The sequence below is a fragment of the Sparus aurata genome, chromosome 7, assembly GCF_900880675.1.
Source record: "Sparus aurata chromosome 7, fSpaAur1.1, whole genome shotgun sequence".
Taxonomy (NCBI): domain Eukaryota; kingdom Metazoa; phylum Chordata; class Actinopteri; order Spariformes; family Sparidae; genus Sparus; species Sparus aurata.
The window spans coordinates 25459690-25476784 of NC_044193.1; the positions used below are offsets into that span (position 1 = coordinate 25459690).

At 42.2% G+C, this 17095-nt stretch overlaps 1 protein-coding gene across 2 annotated transcripts; it reads left to right on the forward strand.

Annotated features, from left to right (window-relative positions):
• Positions 1–2350: 2350 nt before the first annotated feature.
• Positions 2351–16205, forward strand: fam131c (family with sequence similarity 131 member C). Of its 2 annotated transcripts, XM_030421840.1 has the most exons (6): positions 2351–2599; positions 4145–4209; positions 6594–6678; positions 13257–13493; positions 13775–13864; positions 15567–16205. In XM_030421840.1, the coding sequence occupies exons 1-6, from the start codon at positions 2569–2571 to the stop codon at positions 15833–15835; spliced, it is 777 nt and encodes a 258-aa protein (XP_030277700.1). In that variant the 5' UTR covers positions 2351–2568; the 3' UTR covers positions 15836–16205. The 2 variants fall into 2 exon arrangements, with proteins under 2 accessions (XP_030277700.1, XP_030277699.1); XM_030421839.1 differs by lacking the exons at positions 2351–2599; positions 4145–4209 and having other exon boundaries at positions 5869–6678.
• The last annotated feature ends 890 nt before the right edge of the window (positions 16206–17095 follow it).

A 17095-nucleotide genomic window follows, 5' to 3' on the forward strand; every position in this document is an offset into this window, starting at 1 on the left:
GATTTCTGGGGAAACCCTTGTTTCCAGAAGTTACTCACGGGTTCCCTGAGGTCGGTTTCATTAATCTTACAAGTCCTTGATGAAGTTTTGGTCTTTTTAGAGTTTTTAGGTCTGTTTTCAAGGAGTCCCAGGGGTTCCTGAATTTCTTAACGAGGTTTTAGGGTTTAGGGCGCCTTTAAAAAAAAAAAACAGAAGGAGGCTCCTCCAGAAACCCGCCATGGACTCCTAGAATCCCATGAAAGAAGCATGGAAGACCATTAATGACCTCCGGTAAGGCAGAATCTGCCCATGCATGGTTCCTCGTGACAAAACCTTGAAATATGGATGGAATATGCATGATCTGTGTTGTTATTCTTGTTTTATTAGTGTGAATTCGTTAGGAGTGATTAACTGAGGCCTCTCCTTTCTTTAGTTCTTTCATTTTTAAGCCTCCTTTCCTCCGATCCGCTCTCTCTGGAGGATATTTTTGTGGATATAGTGAGGAGAACTACTGAAATTAAGAGTATCCGAGGGGCAAATACAAGGGAAAGTAACCTTAATCTACACAACACAAAGCTCTCCCTCACTGAGCACCGATGTCTTTGATGTTGGTGTCAGTGTGCACTGTTTGCCAACTTTATCCGCACCATCCTCCCCATCAAATAATGCTTCTTTGCCTCCTTTCTCTGGACACTTAGTTGAGAAAAAAAAGGCTTTAAAAATCATGGAGTGGCTCGGTTGTCATGGCAACAGGATTTTCCCCGACAATAGAGGCGATGGAGCAGGTGGTGTCGGCAAAGTCCTGTTACATTACCCAAGTGTTCGCACCGGAAGGACAAACAGGCACAACAAGGCCCGCGGTGGGAAGTCTTGTGTCTGATTGCGTCGTTACAGGTGTGTGTTTGTGTGTGTGTTTGTGTGTGTGCTTGTGTGCGAGTGTGCACATGTGACAGAGCTAACAGCATCACAGCATGGTGTTGATATGTGTGTTATCGAGTCTAAATGTCTGAATTTTTCTGAATGTAAATCCATGAAAATTCAAGATTCGACAGATGAAACTTATGAACCATATTTACACCAAAATGTGTTTGATAAACACCAGCATTTTCAGAAAAAAAAAACCCCAACACTTATTAGATTAGATTTTTTTTATCCTTCCTTTTAAATCCTGAAAATAATCAGACATTTATAGACTCATTCTCATATATATACACATTAATTTATACATATATAAATGTATTAATTGTATATATATATATATATATATATATATATATATATATATATACATATATATATACATATATATATATATACATATATATATACATATATATATATATATATATATTAATTGTATATATTTATATATGTATATTTATATATATATATTAAATATATTAATTGTACTGGCAACATTTGCGAACTTTCTACTGGAGGGCAAAAACTGAAATGTTACATGGTACAGGGGCCAGCTGTTGTATTGTTGAGATGCAAAATGGTACTTAGTCCCTTAAAGGGTAGCTCCACCAATTTCACACATTAAAGTGTGTTTACAGGTTAAGGCAGTACAACTATTTATGTGAAAAAAGTAGTATAAAGCCTTCTGTGGCTCAAGAAGAAGCTGCATGTAATCTGATTACATCCAGCGACGTCACTCACTCGCTACATTGCATTGTGGGAATTGTTGGCATGAGGTTTTGAAAAGGAAGAATAGTGCTATGAGTGAAAAAGACGATATCATTAAGAACAATCTTTTGTTTACAGGAGTGCAATGCTACTCCACTGGACTGTGTTTCAAGACCCGGTGCCCATGTCAGCCACAATACAATGTATATTTTTAAAATTATTATTTCAAGTGTTATGGTGGGCCAGATTAGAACAATAGTTAGAATGATTGAATGTATAATTTCAATCTTTTTGTTTGTTTGTTTTTTACAAATGTTTTGGTCAGATATTAATCAGTTTCAAGGGGAACATTTTTAAACTGAGGTCTTGCAAATGGTATGAAACATACATACAGTTCCGAGCTATCTATGCTAGACAGACAGAGAAAGTCTGAGATTGAAGACTGACTCAAAAAGTACTGCAGGATCATACCCTGTGTTTAATATACTTTGTATTAGATATACAATGTGCAAAGATAATTTTCGCCTATAGCTCCATCATCAAAGCCTCCATTCACAGTGAGAGTCCCCTACAGCAGGATGGAGAAGGAGAATAGAGTGGGAGGAGAACAGAAGAAATAGAGGGAGGGGATTTAAAATCGTCAGCAAACAGGCATTCATGCTTTCTCCCCGATTTTCTCTCTCTCTCTCTCTCTCTCTGTCTCTCTGTCTCTCTCTCTCCCCCCTCCCCATACTTTGTCTGTGTCGCTCCCTCTCCTCCTATACAGAGAAGTCAGCCAATGCATCAGCTGGCATCCGCTCTCTTACTTTCCCCCCCGCCTCAGTTCCTCACTTCTCTCTGCTCCTCTCATACGTCTGCCTCTTTTCCCTCCCTTCCTCCCTTTCCTTCCTTCCTTTCCTCCCCGTTCCTCATCCTCAAGCCACCATGGTGAACAGATAACCGCCCGGCCGTCCTGAGACCATGGGTGCCTGCCTCTGCAAAGGTCACAAAGGTCAGTCCACCTGTTTGTGTGTCTGTCTGTTTGATGGTTTGATCGACCTGCAGGGAGGTGTCGACGGCAGCCGACACACATCCGAGGAGCAGAAGTGTGTGAGAAAGTTACATTCCACTTTCGAGGGGTAGCTGCGCGTGTGAGGATCTGGTAAACACATCCCTGAGGCGTCGATGGCAGAGGTGCAGGATAAAAAACCTGAATGACGTCCTTATCCCGACAGAAGTATTCATATGATGTGAATCCATCACAAAACTTATTTTCATCAGCTCCTTCCTCGATCTGATTGAATCCATAGAGACTGCTTTAGAAACCAGACTTGGGGGGGCGATGGGTGGTTGACGAGAGGGATTGCGAGGATCAGTGGAGGACAACAGTGGCTTCAAGATATGACTGCTCCATCCGAAGCTGATATCCAACTTGTCGTGACTTGAAGATGTGACTTGGGTTGCAATTTGCCTCTCTCACATTTGCTCTCTGTCAGGTGGAAACCCGGTTCGTTGCATCTCACAGGCTGTCTGGATAAAGTAACAGTGCCTCAGCTGGCAGCGGGGCCTCTTTTAGGGAGGAACACGAGTACTAATTTGTGCTGTCAAAACAAAAGATCTCATTAAATTATAAACCGATTTGAGGTTTACCGACTCTCGCTGATACTTCCAAACAACAGTCTGCTTGTTACATTGGTGGAACATGAGGTTTGACATTGCGTGAGTGTCCTCACACACTCTTTTCCGCCTGTGTATGTGATGCAGCTTGACAGTAATTTGTGAAACAAAGTCAGCTATTGTCCCATTTAACAAGGTGGATGGTGGAGGGTGTGGAGGGTGGAGGGTGTTGAGTGCGGCGCTTTCAAGCTGGGAAGAAAGAGGGAAGGCAGATGTGAGGCGCCAGACAAACAGATAAGAGAACAGCAGGAGCAAGTGTGTGTGTGTGTGTGTGTGTGTGTGTGTGTGTGTGCGTGTGAGAGAGTGTGAGAGTGTGTGTGTGTTAGAGAGAGAGAGAGGGGCAGGGTGGGATTTAACCCCACAAGGACAGTGGATTGGTTCAGGAACCATTATGGGTTTCTTGACCTGCTAACAGCACCTGATGAAGCCAGACACCAGTTACGTGTGTGCGTGTGCATGTGTGTCATATGTAAATAGAAGGGGTATCACCCGCCTCCTGTTGCTTTGGCGTTTCCATAGCGACAGCCAATTGTCTTGACGACACCTCCCAGGGGAAACCCCAAAGTGTGTGTTGGCAGTCCTGCGTGTATAGTGTGTGTGTGTGCGTCCACTGACCTTAATTATCCATCGGTCTGAACTGCACTTCATTTCCTCTTGTCATTCACATGAACCTCATCGCCATCAATTAGAGAGCAAATATGCAGAGAGGCTCGGGTTAAATGAGGGTATAAGGATTCAACGCCCTCTCTCTCTCTGTCTCATCCATTATATATAAGCCTTGACCCCTTGCCCCAGTTGGGTTTTGGCTTTATAGACACACACGCACAATGAGCATGAATCTAACACAAGTGTTAACGAGTGTGTGTGTGATTCCCCTCAGAGCTCCAACATCCCATGACAGTACTGCAGGACCAGACCGAGGAGGGTCAGCCGTCGTCTGCCAAGGCGAGTAAAAAAGCCCTCACCTTTGCCTTGTAGGCTTTGGCCTGATATTGACATGTGTCTACCTCACGCACACAGACTTGCACTGGCTTTTAACCAACCCCCCCCCCCCCCCCCCGAAAAAAACTGTATATTTATACCTTATTAATTGTATCAGAGTTTTTTTGTGTATGTGATTTATGTGATTGTCCCTTTAAGTGTTTGTCTCCACAGTTCTGCTGATTGAATAAGACTGAAATCAGCACAGTGTTTCATGGAGTGATGTAATAGGCCACATTATGCATACTTTCACGCTTGAAAATGATCCGGAAACTTTTACCACACAGCACAGCTCGGATTTGGCTCGTAATTTAGCTAATTATCCGCCTATGATATGTTCACTGCACGTTGAGATAAATGTGGCCACGTGCAGGAAGAACAGCTCCATATTATGGTTAATATCTCTTTCACACGTGACATGTTCAGTCTGCTCCAAAGCCAGGCTCCATCACACTCTCAGTGCAGCTGTCTGGAGTGAAATGTTCTGCTTTTTACCGAAGACGATCAATAAGCAAGAAGCTCAGTATTGTAACTGTCCACATGAAGGTCACTAGATTACAAACCCTCAAATATTGATAAACATTTAGTATGGCGAAAAGGATTTTGATGTCAGTCATTTTTACAGAGGCCTATCATTATTGTATCATAGACCGGCCAAATGTATACACAACCCAATCTTCTGAATAAATGTCACCAATGTTCGTTTCTGCAAACTTAATAAGTTTAAGATTCAACCTATAAGTTTCCCTATGTTGCAACTTTATGTTTATCATGACTCAATTGTATGTTTTTGGTGTTCTGGTGTTTTTTGGCTCTTTGGTGTTAGCAATGGTGTGCTTATGCTCTGGTTAGGTTTAGGCACAGAAACCACTCGGTTAGGTTTAGTCTTAAAAATACCACTTTTGGTTGCAACAAACAGCTGGATGTGTCCCGAGGTCCTGCTAAAAACATCAGTCTTTGTTGCCACAAGCACAGAAGGAAACTCCCCCTGGGTTACCTTTACAATGTGCCATGTCTACAAATCTGAAATGCAGAGGTCCCTCATCAAAAATACCTGGTGGTGGCACACTACGTGAAAATGCAGTCTCACATTGCATCAGTGTCCTGATTCGACATCCTCTCTGCCTATTAAACATGAAATGTGAATCTGCCTCTGAGTTTCTGAGACATTTTTAGGTGAGAATTTACTAATGTAGGAAATGTTTGGAAATGTGAGAATATAGAACTATTTTCCACCCCCTATTTCATGAGTACTAGCCTACATTTACATCTAACCTTTTTACACATGTTTCATCGGCTTACCCAAGCTGCTTTTACAGCAAAATAAATGGCCAAACAGTGATACATCTCCAAATTCAATGGAAACAGCTATTGTAAAACATTTATTGAAGAACAATTTAGCCTGTTTTTAAATAACAGCATTTACTCAGATGGAAGGACCCATGAATTTAAAAGACCTCCTTGGTTTTGCAGTGACCACACGTCTGGCAGCGGAGCAGCAGTGTGTTGATGTGAAAAACAGAAACAGCGTACATTTGCCATAAAGAGATCGCTCGGTTTTCCCACTTTGCTCATTTAACATTCAAGTGCCTTTTATGCAGAATTTTATCATCCGTAAAACTTAATTTAGACTGGTTTCCAACAATTTGAATTGAAACCATGTCCCCGTGCACTTAAGTGTAATCATATACTTCCTTGTTATCCCATTGTGATTGGAACGTGTTTGAGAGATCAGGAATACCAAACCAGGGCCAGTCCATCTGAAGTGCAGTTCCCTTTTTCCCACAGTCTGATTGAAGCTACTTGGGTGTAAATAACATGCGGCTTTGAGTCTAAAACACCCTACTTTGATTCAGTTCATTCAGTCTGAACGAGCCTGCTACAGGATTTCCATAAATACCGGCTGTTATTGTCATCATCGCCATTTTTTCCTTGAGAGAAGAAAAACGGCAAATGTGTGGATTCACAGTCGTCACAGCCAAGAAGTGATTGCCAGAGGAGGATGCATGCAAATCTGCTTGTGTGTGTGGTTTTGTGTGTGCAGCCTTAGTGTGTATGCGCTGTTTTCTTTTTTTTTCTTTTTTTTTTCGCGTCGAAAACCTCATGCTCTGGTGTTTTGCCTGGCTGAAAACGTCATACGAAGGGTTACTAGCTCCTCTGTGTGATGAAAAATCTCTCTTTGGCGTGTGAAACCCGTTCAAGCCCCATAGGAAATATCATAAATGCAGTGTTGACAAGCTAAAATGGAACTATTCTTTTCAGTTCCCGCAGGAATTACAGCCTTTTCACCTCACATCAGCGATGAAGATGTAATATTCTCCCCTCTCCTTGTGCACCGTATTGTGCAGGATGGCCAGAATCCCTCCAACGGCAGTGTTGCAGAAAAAAACAACGACTATGACATCGGCGAGCTGGCCACCTCCTCTCTGATGGGTGAGTCAGGCACAGAGTCATACAAATACAAACAGGTCCAGGTCACGTCGCGTTTCATTATGAATCTGACGTTTGAGACTGGGGGGGAAAAAAAGCAAGCCGGGGTATTGCATTAGTAACCATGGGAGGTTAGTAATGCAATTTCCCTCCTCCTCCTCCGTGCCCTTTCTCTCTCACACATGCTGTAACACCCAGACAGACATGACTTAATGATCAGGTACACACATACTGTATTTCCTTCTCCCACTTGATTTGAATCTCTGCTTTATAGTCTGGCTTCCTCCTCTCTTCATGCCGGTGCCTTCCGACTCTTTTCCCTCCCCATCCTGTGTCCGTCTGCCTCATCTCCACCGCTTCCCTCGTTCTGCGGGAGGTTAATTATCTGAGTTAATGTGTTATGCCTCGCTGAACTTTCCCATTGAAATGCTCCTCCACGACCCTGACGGTATAATTATGAATATGTAAGACAAACACAGACATTCGAGGCAGACGGGTGAGAGGCTGACACCTGCTTCGGGAGTGACAGAATCAGTCCGGTGGGAAAAAAATAAAACATTTCTAGAGCATTGCCTGAGACTTAATCACGTGTCAGTCATCACTTAATATTGGCGAGGCACGTTCTGTACAGTCGGGCATTCACAAAGTGAAGCTGACAACCTAACTGCTCAAATCAGATTTCATTGTGCACACTCAAATATTGCTGTTCAAATGTAATTATATTTAGAAGAATACCATGGAGACATTATTGCAGACTTTTATTCTTCTTGTACGATGCTGTTTGCCCTGACGCACCTAAAAAACTTAAAAGGTTCATCAAATTCAACGAATGCGAACGCGGTGGACCAAACAAATGAGTAAATGACAGCTTTTTTTAGACTTACGGCCTTGTGACTTCACATGCAAAGCATCTTCTGGGGACAATGAATGCGCTCACTGCATTTCATGACAGATTAACATAGGATATATTACAGTTGGTCAATTGTATCCATCATCTGGAGACCATCAATATCAGCAGTGAATGTAATAGTTATCTGGCCCAGTAGCTGTTGAATAATGACGTTTGCGTATTCGATTTGTGTTTAGTTATGCTAGCTCCAGGGACAGCACAGCTGGTCCTTTGCCGACCACCGAGTCTGATGACTTGATGATCCTTCAGCTTTGCCCGGACACTCGTGGCCTTGAGTAAAATGTCTCAACAGCTGTTGGATTTCATTGCCATGATATGTGATACTGATGTTAATGCCCCCATCGGAATGAATTATAACAACAGGTCATAATTTCACTTTGTCCAACACTTTGGTTTATCACCAAAATACCTGCAGTGCCAGCTGTGCCTTTTGTTTAGTGTTAATCAATCTGTCATGTTAGACAAATTACACACACTAAACTAAGATGATGAACATGGTAAACAATATACCTGCTTGACAGTGCTTCATAAAATCACTATGAAGCAATTGTGTTGATGGCAGTGCATTTGTATTGATCAGGGTGCTTGGTTAGGGTCAGGGTGAGACTGTCTTCAAATACATGTCATTATCAAATCAAACAGTGTTTCCCACACATATACTTTACTTGGGCAGCCCAAGTCTATTTGCTGACCCCGTTTTAGCATTTTACATACCTTTTTTTATTTATTTTTTTCAATCCGTCCAAGAGAACAAAGCCATCTGTGATGGGTTAACCAGTGACAATCTGCCCTCACTCTTCCCCTCCTGTGAACTGTCAACCACACATGCTTTGCTGAGAGAGAGAGAGAGAGAGAGAGAGAGAGAGAGACCCTTTAATAATAATGGTAATATTGTACATCCCTCCCGTAAACGCACTGATTGTAATGCGACCTCTCCTAGTTAATGTAGGACTAGTCACGCAGTCGTTTTCTTGAACTTGTAAGTGCGCCTGGTTGTCGCCTGGCACGATGCTCACATGCTGTTATGCCAATGGAATCACGGGTGAAAAAATCCTAAACGTGACGTGTGTCTTTCGGGCGACCTCATAAAACATATTGCTGTATGCTATAAAAGAAGTTGCTTTTTCTTTTACTTCTCTCTACTTCTCTCTCTCCTTGAGGTTGATGACCCCCCTGAACAGGAATACTGAATAGACACAGAACACAAATTCTATTACCACCCTCATTATTGTCATTTTGTCAAACTAGCAACAGTAGTCTGTCATCACGAAGTAAATGTAATGGCTGTAGAATAATGACACTTGTGGATTGCTACTCCATTACCCTCGCCTTCACTGTGCTGTTTTGTCTGCCACAGCATACGCAATCTTCCAGGGAAAATTAAAGCTGACTCCTTTAGAAAGCCAATGAATGAACAAACTAATGCTTTGGGCTTTGGGCTGTAGACTCTTGTTTAATGGTGTTGTCTAACGGATGCATCACCTGCCTCGGCGTATCGATAAGAATAAACACTGAAAAAAAAAGTGTATCTTTTGGAAATTGTCAACCATAAAAATCCTACATTGTGCTTTAAAATAACAAAGCCCTGAATTCAGCTCCTACGGGTTTTATAACACCCTGTGTTTGTTCATCTTTTTGTGTTAGTTCATCCGCTCTGTTTCCTCACAACATACAGCAGGGAGTCACGCTTCACATAATGCAATATACGTCTATTTTTATGAAGTGATGGGTTCCTCACTGACTCTGGTTACCTCATTAAACATGTAACTCTGTGTTTACTGTGGCAACACCATAAACAAATCGCAGAAATCCAATCATTTCTCGCAGCGACCGAGTACACTCAGGTAATGTGTTGACAAGCTTGTTGGATCAGAAATGACTCTCACAGTCATCATTCGTCGGATTTCTTCACATCTCACTTTCTCTTTCAACTAATGTTTGTTTAATAAATATGAAAACATTTTTGCAAGAATGACTTTAAAGCCATCTTACTGTCACAAATTGATTCAGTTTTTCACTAGGATTGGGCAACATTCTCACTTGAACCAGTGTCGGCATCAGTTTAGTTTTCTTTAAAGAGAAATCATTTTAATTGTAAAAAAAATACATTTAAAAAAAGCCACCAAATACGAGCAGCATTGCTACAGAGGAGGAAGCAGTTCAAAGAGAAACTGGAGAAACTGTTTATACTCGGTGCACTAAACTCAGCCTGCATAACTGCACTAAAATGAAGAAATTGATGGAATATCAGCACATAACTTGAGTATATAAAAAATGTAATATTGTCAAAAGGAACATTAATAACAAACAGGGCGGTAGAGTTGGGTAAAATTCACATTTGTACCTAATGGTACCTTTTCTGGCACGTTACTAAATAGATAAAATGTTACTAATTTTCAAGACAAGCTTTAATAACAACCATTAGAGAGCAGCAAAACGTTGTTCCAGCATCTGATTTGCCTTATCCAAAGAATGCGAAACACTGGCGTTTCTTTCACGTTGTTGTTGTAATTACAGCAATACTTGGATACAGTCGTATTTCCTTGTAAATAGAATGCAATTCCTGTTCTTTTGGTCTCATACAAAGGTTTCAGACATACTAAAAAACCTCAAATACTGTTTTAGTATACTAAACATTATGTTACTAAGGGAATTTCCAATGCAGCCTGGGGCTGAGTATTAGCTGACGTTAGCAAAAATGCTAACCAACATCAATCAAATCAGTGAAAAAAGTCAAGTTATCTTCAGCTCCTTCTACGACTAGATGATTAATGACGTCGAGATGTTGATTAACTTGCTGATGCCTAGTCATTCATGGACGAGAAACTTTTAAATCAGTCGTGAGCAGAACCCTTTAAAGTAGGCTACCAAGTTTAGTACCCCGTCCCGTTTAAGGATACATTTCAAAATGGTGTCAGTAAGGAGTAGGCCTACCAACTAACTGGTTTTCCATAGAACCCCTACTTTAAAGCTGATATAATAAATAAATCATATTTCTATTTCCTTTTATTATCATTATTCACATCTCCGAACTGTGGCAAACCCGTAGTAACAAACACCCGTTTCCCCCTCAAACAATTTTGTGTTGCGAATTGTATGGTCAAATCAGGTCTGTGCAGGACACCTGAGAAAAAGGCATCTGTTCTGCCCTCAGTACTTGTCTCTTTAGTTTCTCTCGTCCTATTTGTACTAAATAGATGATTATTGGGTCTCATCTCAAGGTCATCAAATACTGACTCGTTGGGTTGGTGGCTTGGGTCCACCAGTAACCTAATGACGTCACAGACAATGCAAATCAGTTGTTTTTTAAATGACTTTTTGGATTTATAAAAGAAATCCAACAGAAGAGCCTCATCAGACCTGCATAAAAACATGTCAGTCACACACAGTCAGTAGCTCCAGACAGCGCAGTGTTTTTCAGCCTCATCATGAGCTGTCACTGTCTTTAATTCTGTGATGGTAATCTAATCTAATTAGGTCCTTTTCACACCTCAGTAAGGACCGCAAGCCCAAAATATCCAAATTGAAAAACAAATGGGATTTTCCTGCTGCTTGCAAATAACTCAAATAGATGCAAACATAGCTTCCTCCCCACCGACAGAGAGCCAGAACAGAGCCTCCTAACAGAGTCGTCACAGTGTGAACGGAGGGTGAGGCGGCAGTGGGTGTTACAGTGCACAACACAACAAGAGTCTCTGGGTGTGGAGCTCAAATGAAAATAACATGTCGTGATGTTTTTCTCGGTTTCAATCAGCGCAGGCTGCTATCTCTCCTGACTCCCTTCTATAATTGAACTGTATCCATTTCTCCACTTCTGCTCCTTGTTCCTCTCATCTCTTCGCTCACGCAGTATTTGTCTAGACATTGTTCTGCTTTTTGTCTTTAACCTTTCCTACTTGTTCTCTATCTCCACCCTTGTCTTTTTCCCCTTTCCCTTTTCTGTCCTTTCACATCTCTTTAATGTACCTGTTCTGCGATATGACCTCGGTTTGCTGTCAATTTTACTTCAGCTTTTTTATTTCCCTGGACCTTTCCTCCTTTGTCACATGTTATTAAAATAAATTATGGATTCTTTGTAGTTTTGCCCAGTGATTGTACGGGTTATGAATAACATATTACTGCAGAGGTACAGAGTCAAGAGAGTAAGAGAGCTGTGGATCTGAGCCTCGGATTTAAGTCAGAATGAACTCACAATGATGAGGACTGACTTTACTGCTATAAGACTTATATAATGATATTTCAGTGAATTGTGCTACTAAGCAAGTAAAAATTAAATGTCATTAGCATGTGTGTAATCCATCTGCGCTGCTATACTGGTGAAAAATTAGGCTAATGCTGCATCGGTTTTCACAATGTGCAATGGTAATCCTAAATTCTAAATTTCAGACGATGTCAGCATTTTATTTCAACCCATCTTTGACAACAGCCGTCTTTGAACTTATCTCACAGTGCAATGTAGGCCTACCGTTTCAGAGCCACAGCCAAAGATATCACCACGTTTCTTACACATCGGTCACCTTGTGTCCCAGACAAAAGGTCACAAGGTGTACACTGGCCTCCAAAACTCCAAAGGTGCGTTCAGACAAACTGCGATTGCTGTGCTGTTTCTAGCTTTTACAGCTGACCAGCGCAGTGCCCGTTCAAAACATGCTGTTTGGCACAGATTATCTGGTGATGCAAAGGGTTAACAGTGTTCTGGAGACACTGTATGATAATTATGATTCAAGATCAGGATGATTACATCAGTGCTTTCTGGGCCAGACCAAAACAATCAATAAGCCAAGCAATAATAAACCTTGTAGCCCTGAGGCTATCTCACTCCAGCGCTTGCTGAAGAATAGAAAAACGGTGTTGACCACGTCTCCCCACTTATCCAGACTCGTTTAACCTTCTGCTTTTGTTTGTTTCTAACCATCCACTTTGTTTTTGTCTGCTTCCCCATGTGATCACGTGATGTGGTGCATTGCTCCCTCTGGTAAAATTACGTCATCTGTAGAGTGCCATGTGCCACGGTGTTATCATCTTGCAAAGTGTGCATGTTTATGATCAGGGAGAAGAAAATCTAGTTGTGTTCAATTTGGACGGAAATTTAATTGTTATTGGTGGAATTCATAAAACAACAACAACAACAACAAAACATACCTTTGTTTTAAATTGAGTTACAACATGATTTTTCTTACAATTTCTACCCAAGTGAGCTTTAAAGGGGGCTGTGAAAGTGCCAGTAATGAACAACAATTTTGTACAATTCTCTCGAAAATCACCCTGGGTACCATTGCACTTCATTTCCAATCTTCTCCAATTTGTTTTCTATTGAGCTCAACATCACAAGGCAGAAGTAGAAATGCCTCTTTCATGCTTCAGGCTATGCTAATCCGGAGTAAAAGCTCACCTTCAGAGACTGACTAGACGTAGAGTTTTGTTTCAAGCATAATCATCCCATGTCTCCCCTCTGTATCCATGTCCCTGCCCGTCCATTGCTGTGAAAATTCTTCTTCTTCCTCTTCTGTACTTTCACCTATACAGCACTGATCATTTTACCTTTTCCTCAAATGATCTCCCTTCTTCTGCTACCACACTTACTGCAGGCTATCTCACCTTTGCAGCCCGGCTACTTTTTATCTAATCCATGTTATCAAGATGTATCTCTCTTTCTCCCTCCCTTATTAAGGTCTGGTGGCCACGATAAAGGAGCATATCACCAAGCCGACGGCGATGGCCCAGGGGCGCGTTGCTCACCTGATTGAGTGGAAGGGCTGGGGTGGAGGCGGCGAGGCCAGGGGAGGTTGGAACGGGACCCGGGGTAAGGGAGGTGGAGGCTGGGGGGGGATTGGGGCCGAGCTGCAGGAGGATGAACAGTTCTACTCCCAAATGACGGACGAGATCAAAGAAGCTCGCTTTGCTGCAGGTGAGACAGAAGGGAGAATTTATTTTGAGAAAAAAACAGGCTGTGGTCAGTGGAGATGAAGTGACGCCCAGGTCCCTCTGGGCTTTGTTTCTGTTCGACTGGCTCCAGCAGAGGGAGTGTCGACAGGAATCAATAGCCCTTATCACGTCCCACGACAATGACTCAAATCAAGTGCACTTATTCGATGTCCCTTTGTTTGAGACTGTGGTAGACACGGTGAAAAAACAACAGCTCCCATCAAAAGTGACAGAAATTGTGTACGTGTGCCTTTTGTTTCGCAGGAGTAGCGGAGCAGTTTGCCCTGGCTGAGGCGGCCATGAATGTGTGGTCCATGAACGACAGCTTTGACGAGCCCTCCACCAGCTTACAAGGTTTGACCATGAGAGACGAACACATGTCACAAATGAATTTCCTGCAGTAATGCAAACTTTGCAAACGCTTTGTCGGAATACAAATGAACCAAAAGATTAAAACTATAATGCAGTCACACATTGCTCTCTGTCTTGGTCGGGCTGATTATGATCTCAAAGTCTTTTCTTTAATGATGGTGATGGATTTTGGAGACAAATGAGATGTGTCAGATAACAGAATTAATTCCTGTTTCTATATATATATTTATATTTTTATAAATGATAAGCACATTTATAATAAAATATAATATTGTAATACAATCTTACAACTGAATTCTAGTTAAGTTTAACTCTACCATTATCATCTCTGCCATCAGACAGTTGCTGTCCAGAAAGTAGCCCACAGTTTTTCAATCTTGGCCCCCTGACCTGTATGTTTAAGGCCTTGACCACACTAATATGCCCCTCTATTACAAAATATATATATACATCTGTCCACACAACCTCTGTTTGAAAAAATATCCCTGTACACACAGGAACGCTAAAACAACGCTAAACGCTGAAACAGGCATGCCGGGCCAGTAGGTGGTGATAAAGTCTACCTCACCAAAGAGCATACTGAGCATGTGCAGTGGACCTTTTCCTCGATAGTGACTTAGAAACTGCTAATATACTAAAAAGAATTTGCAGGAGCAGCTCATTATGCCTTTCTTTACATGTATTTCACACATACTTCGTCACCTTTGTTTTAACCCCTTTCTGGTACACCTAAGGCAAAACCGAAAACAAAAGGGTGATTCATTAATGTTGAGGTGTGACATCATTGTTTACCCGAACGCTCCATCTTACATGTGCACATGGATACACAGGAAAGAGAGTTTCACATTTGTTTGGACGAGAGGCAAAAATGTACAGGGAAACGTTTGTGTTGCAAAGTATCCGTACTAGTGTGGACAAGGCCGTAGACGTTTCCCTGCTCCGACACACCTGACTCAAACAATCAGCTTGTCACCGAGCTCGCTCATCGAAATCAGGTGTGAACTGGCAGCTGTTTTAACACAGCCAATCATCATGCTGAGGTTTCTCATGTTGTATTCGTTTCCCATGGTTTGCCTTTCACCCCGCACAAGGTCAACACAGCGGTGCAGTTGATTTTTATTTCATAAAATGGCCACCATACAGAAGAGATAACAACAGGTAACATGTCATTTCCTCTCATCACACCCTCCGCTCTTTACTCTAATGGTCTCCAATCAATACGGGTCCGGCCTTGATTGTATAGTTTTAGTTTTGATAGATTTTATTAATACCCTACTTATATGATTGTATTTGTGTAACAAAATAAAAGCCTTTTTATACATAGTACATTAAATTTCTAGATGGGAGCTAAATTCCTGTATTTCATTACTTCAATACATCTTTGCACATATGCTCCTCGTGGATTAACGAGCACTCTCACACAGAAATAATGGAGCTTTCACGTGGGATTAACAGTCACAGGTGATCTCAGATAAAAGATACGCAGCGTGCAGCAGCTGGTTCAAAGTAATCTCACCTTTTTCTTGACCCAGTTCACCCTCTGAATGCATCTGTAGTGTTTCTATAACATACCAGTGTGAAGAGCTGCAGCTACAGTCTTGACAGCCTGAGAGGACTCAGATGTCGCTGTCTTTGTGTAGTCCAAATCATTTTTTTGACTGCTGATGTTATTATCCATCCTCAGCTGCACAAAGCCAATTCTTGTCCCAGTTCCTGCTGGATGGTGGAAGTGTCAGCGTGCCCCAGCATCTGTACAACATCCACGCCCAGACTTATGGCATCAACAGGGTGGCCCTGGTCCCTCAGCCGGTGTTGGACTCCATTTCCACGACGTCCAACGCTCAGCAGGACCAACGTCATCACCTTGCGGATGGAAGCACTGCGACTGCAGAGGCGGCTGTCCGTCACGTAGACAGCAGCTCGCTATCAGAGGATGACGTTTTTTACAACTAGGCTTAAGGGGAAAACAATCTTGACGGCAATCTTTAGAACGAGCCTCACTGAGAGGACTTGAGCCTCAACCACCAGCAATGACTGAAACTAAAGGCAGACGTGTGTGATATCTTGAGCTGGAGCCTTTGATGGCTTGTCTGGAAAGGTCTAAGGTCTGCTCTTCAGATACAAAGACTCCAAATTGTATTTTCTCCCTGGTTGAGGCATATAGTTTTGTGAATGTACAGAGCTCCCCCGTTACATTTATTTATTTTTATTCAATGTAAATGAAACTCTTTCATATCATGTGTAGAACTGAACTGTGAAGAGTCAAATGACACCACTGTAAATATCTTGTTTATAAAACATCAGTCTTAACACACGTGCTGAAGAACTTTGTCCCGTTCTGTTTCTGATCCCATCTTCTTTGACATTATGCAGCCAGCCCGAATTAGAAAACGCAGCGAAAAGAAATTGTAAAACGTGTCTCCATCGAGATCCCTCATCTGAATCTGGAGAGAAGAAGAAGTCGGTTTGCAAAGAACCAATTATCTGTCAGCGTCTCATCCATGATTAGCTTTTATTCGCACTTTTCCGTCGGAGCGACGGGTGCGGGGAGGCGATGCAGAGAAGAGGCGAAGGCAGAGAAACACAATGGGAGAAGGGCACAGAACCCGCCAGCGTGCACGTGGTCGCTGTTATTTTCTACATCCACGTCTGTCAGCTGGGCGTTGGAGATTCAGGGATGGTTGGAGGTCTCAGTGTTACCTGTCACGGTGTTGTTTTAGCACTGGTTTCCTCGGTGTGACTGAAAACAGAACAAAAGGCTGCATATAGCCTGTATGATCACATTCATCGTCAGAAAAAGACCCCCTTGGCAGAACAGCCAGATGGTTTGAGGTCGGATTAGTTTTACAGCGCAACAAGGGCTGCAAAGCTCTGCCCCGCGAAGAAACTGTGACTCAGTAGAAATCTGACAGATCACAGTATCAGATCGGACAGTTTACCATCTGACAAGCTGCAAGTTATTGTTGTGTCTCGTTGCTCTAAAGTTTTGAGGCCGCAGAGAAATACCGCAGTCGTATGAAGGCGGAATGATTGATTCACCGAAATCAATACAGTGTCTGAAGATAACAAGAAACAACAGGAAACCAGCAACTAATCAGGGCCCGGAGCTGCTCACCAGATGTGGGGCTGGATTAGAGTCCAGAGCCCTGCTGCATGAAGAATCTTTTTGTTTTTAGTTGAACTTAAAATTTAACTTTGAGAATGAGTGTGACT

Excerpts from the sequence above, each read along its gene's own strand:
- fam131c (XM_030421839.1), top strand. The coding sequence starts at position 6,489 with ATGGAACTATTCTTTTCAGTTCCCGCAGGAATTACAGCCTTTTCACCT. Across the intron at positions 6,679-13,256 it reads GGCCACCTCCTCTCTGATGG|GTCTGGTGGCCACGATAAAG; the intron begins GTGAGTCAGGCA and ends TCCCTTATTAAG. Across the intron at positions 13,494-13,774 it reads AGAAGCTCGCTTTGCTGCAG|GAGTAGCGGAGCAGTTTGCC; the intron begins GTGAGACAGAAG and ends TTTGTTTCGCAG.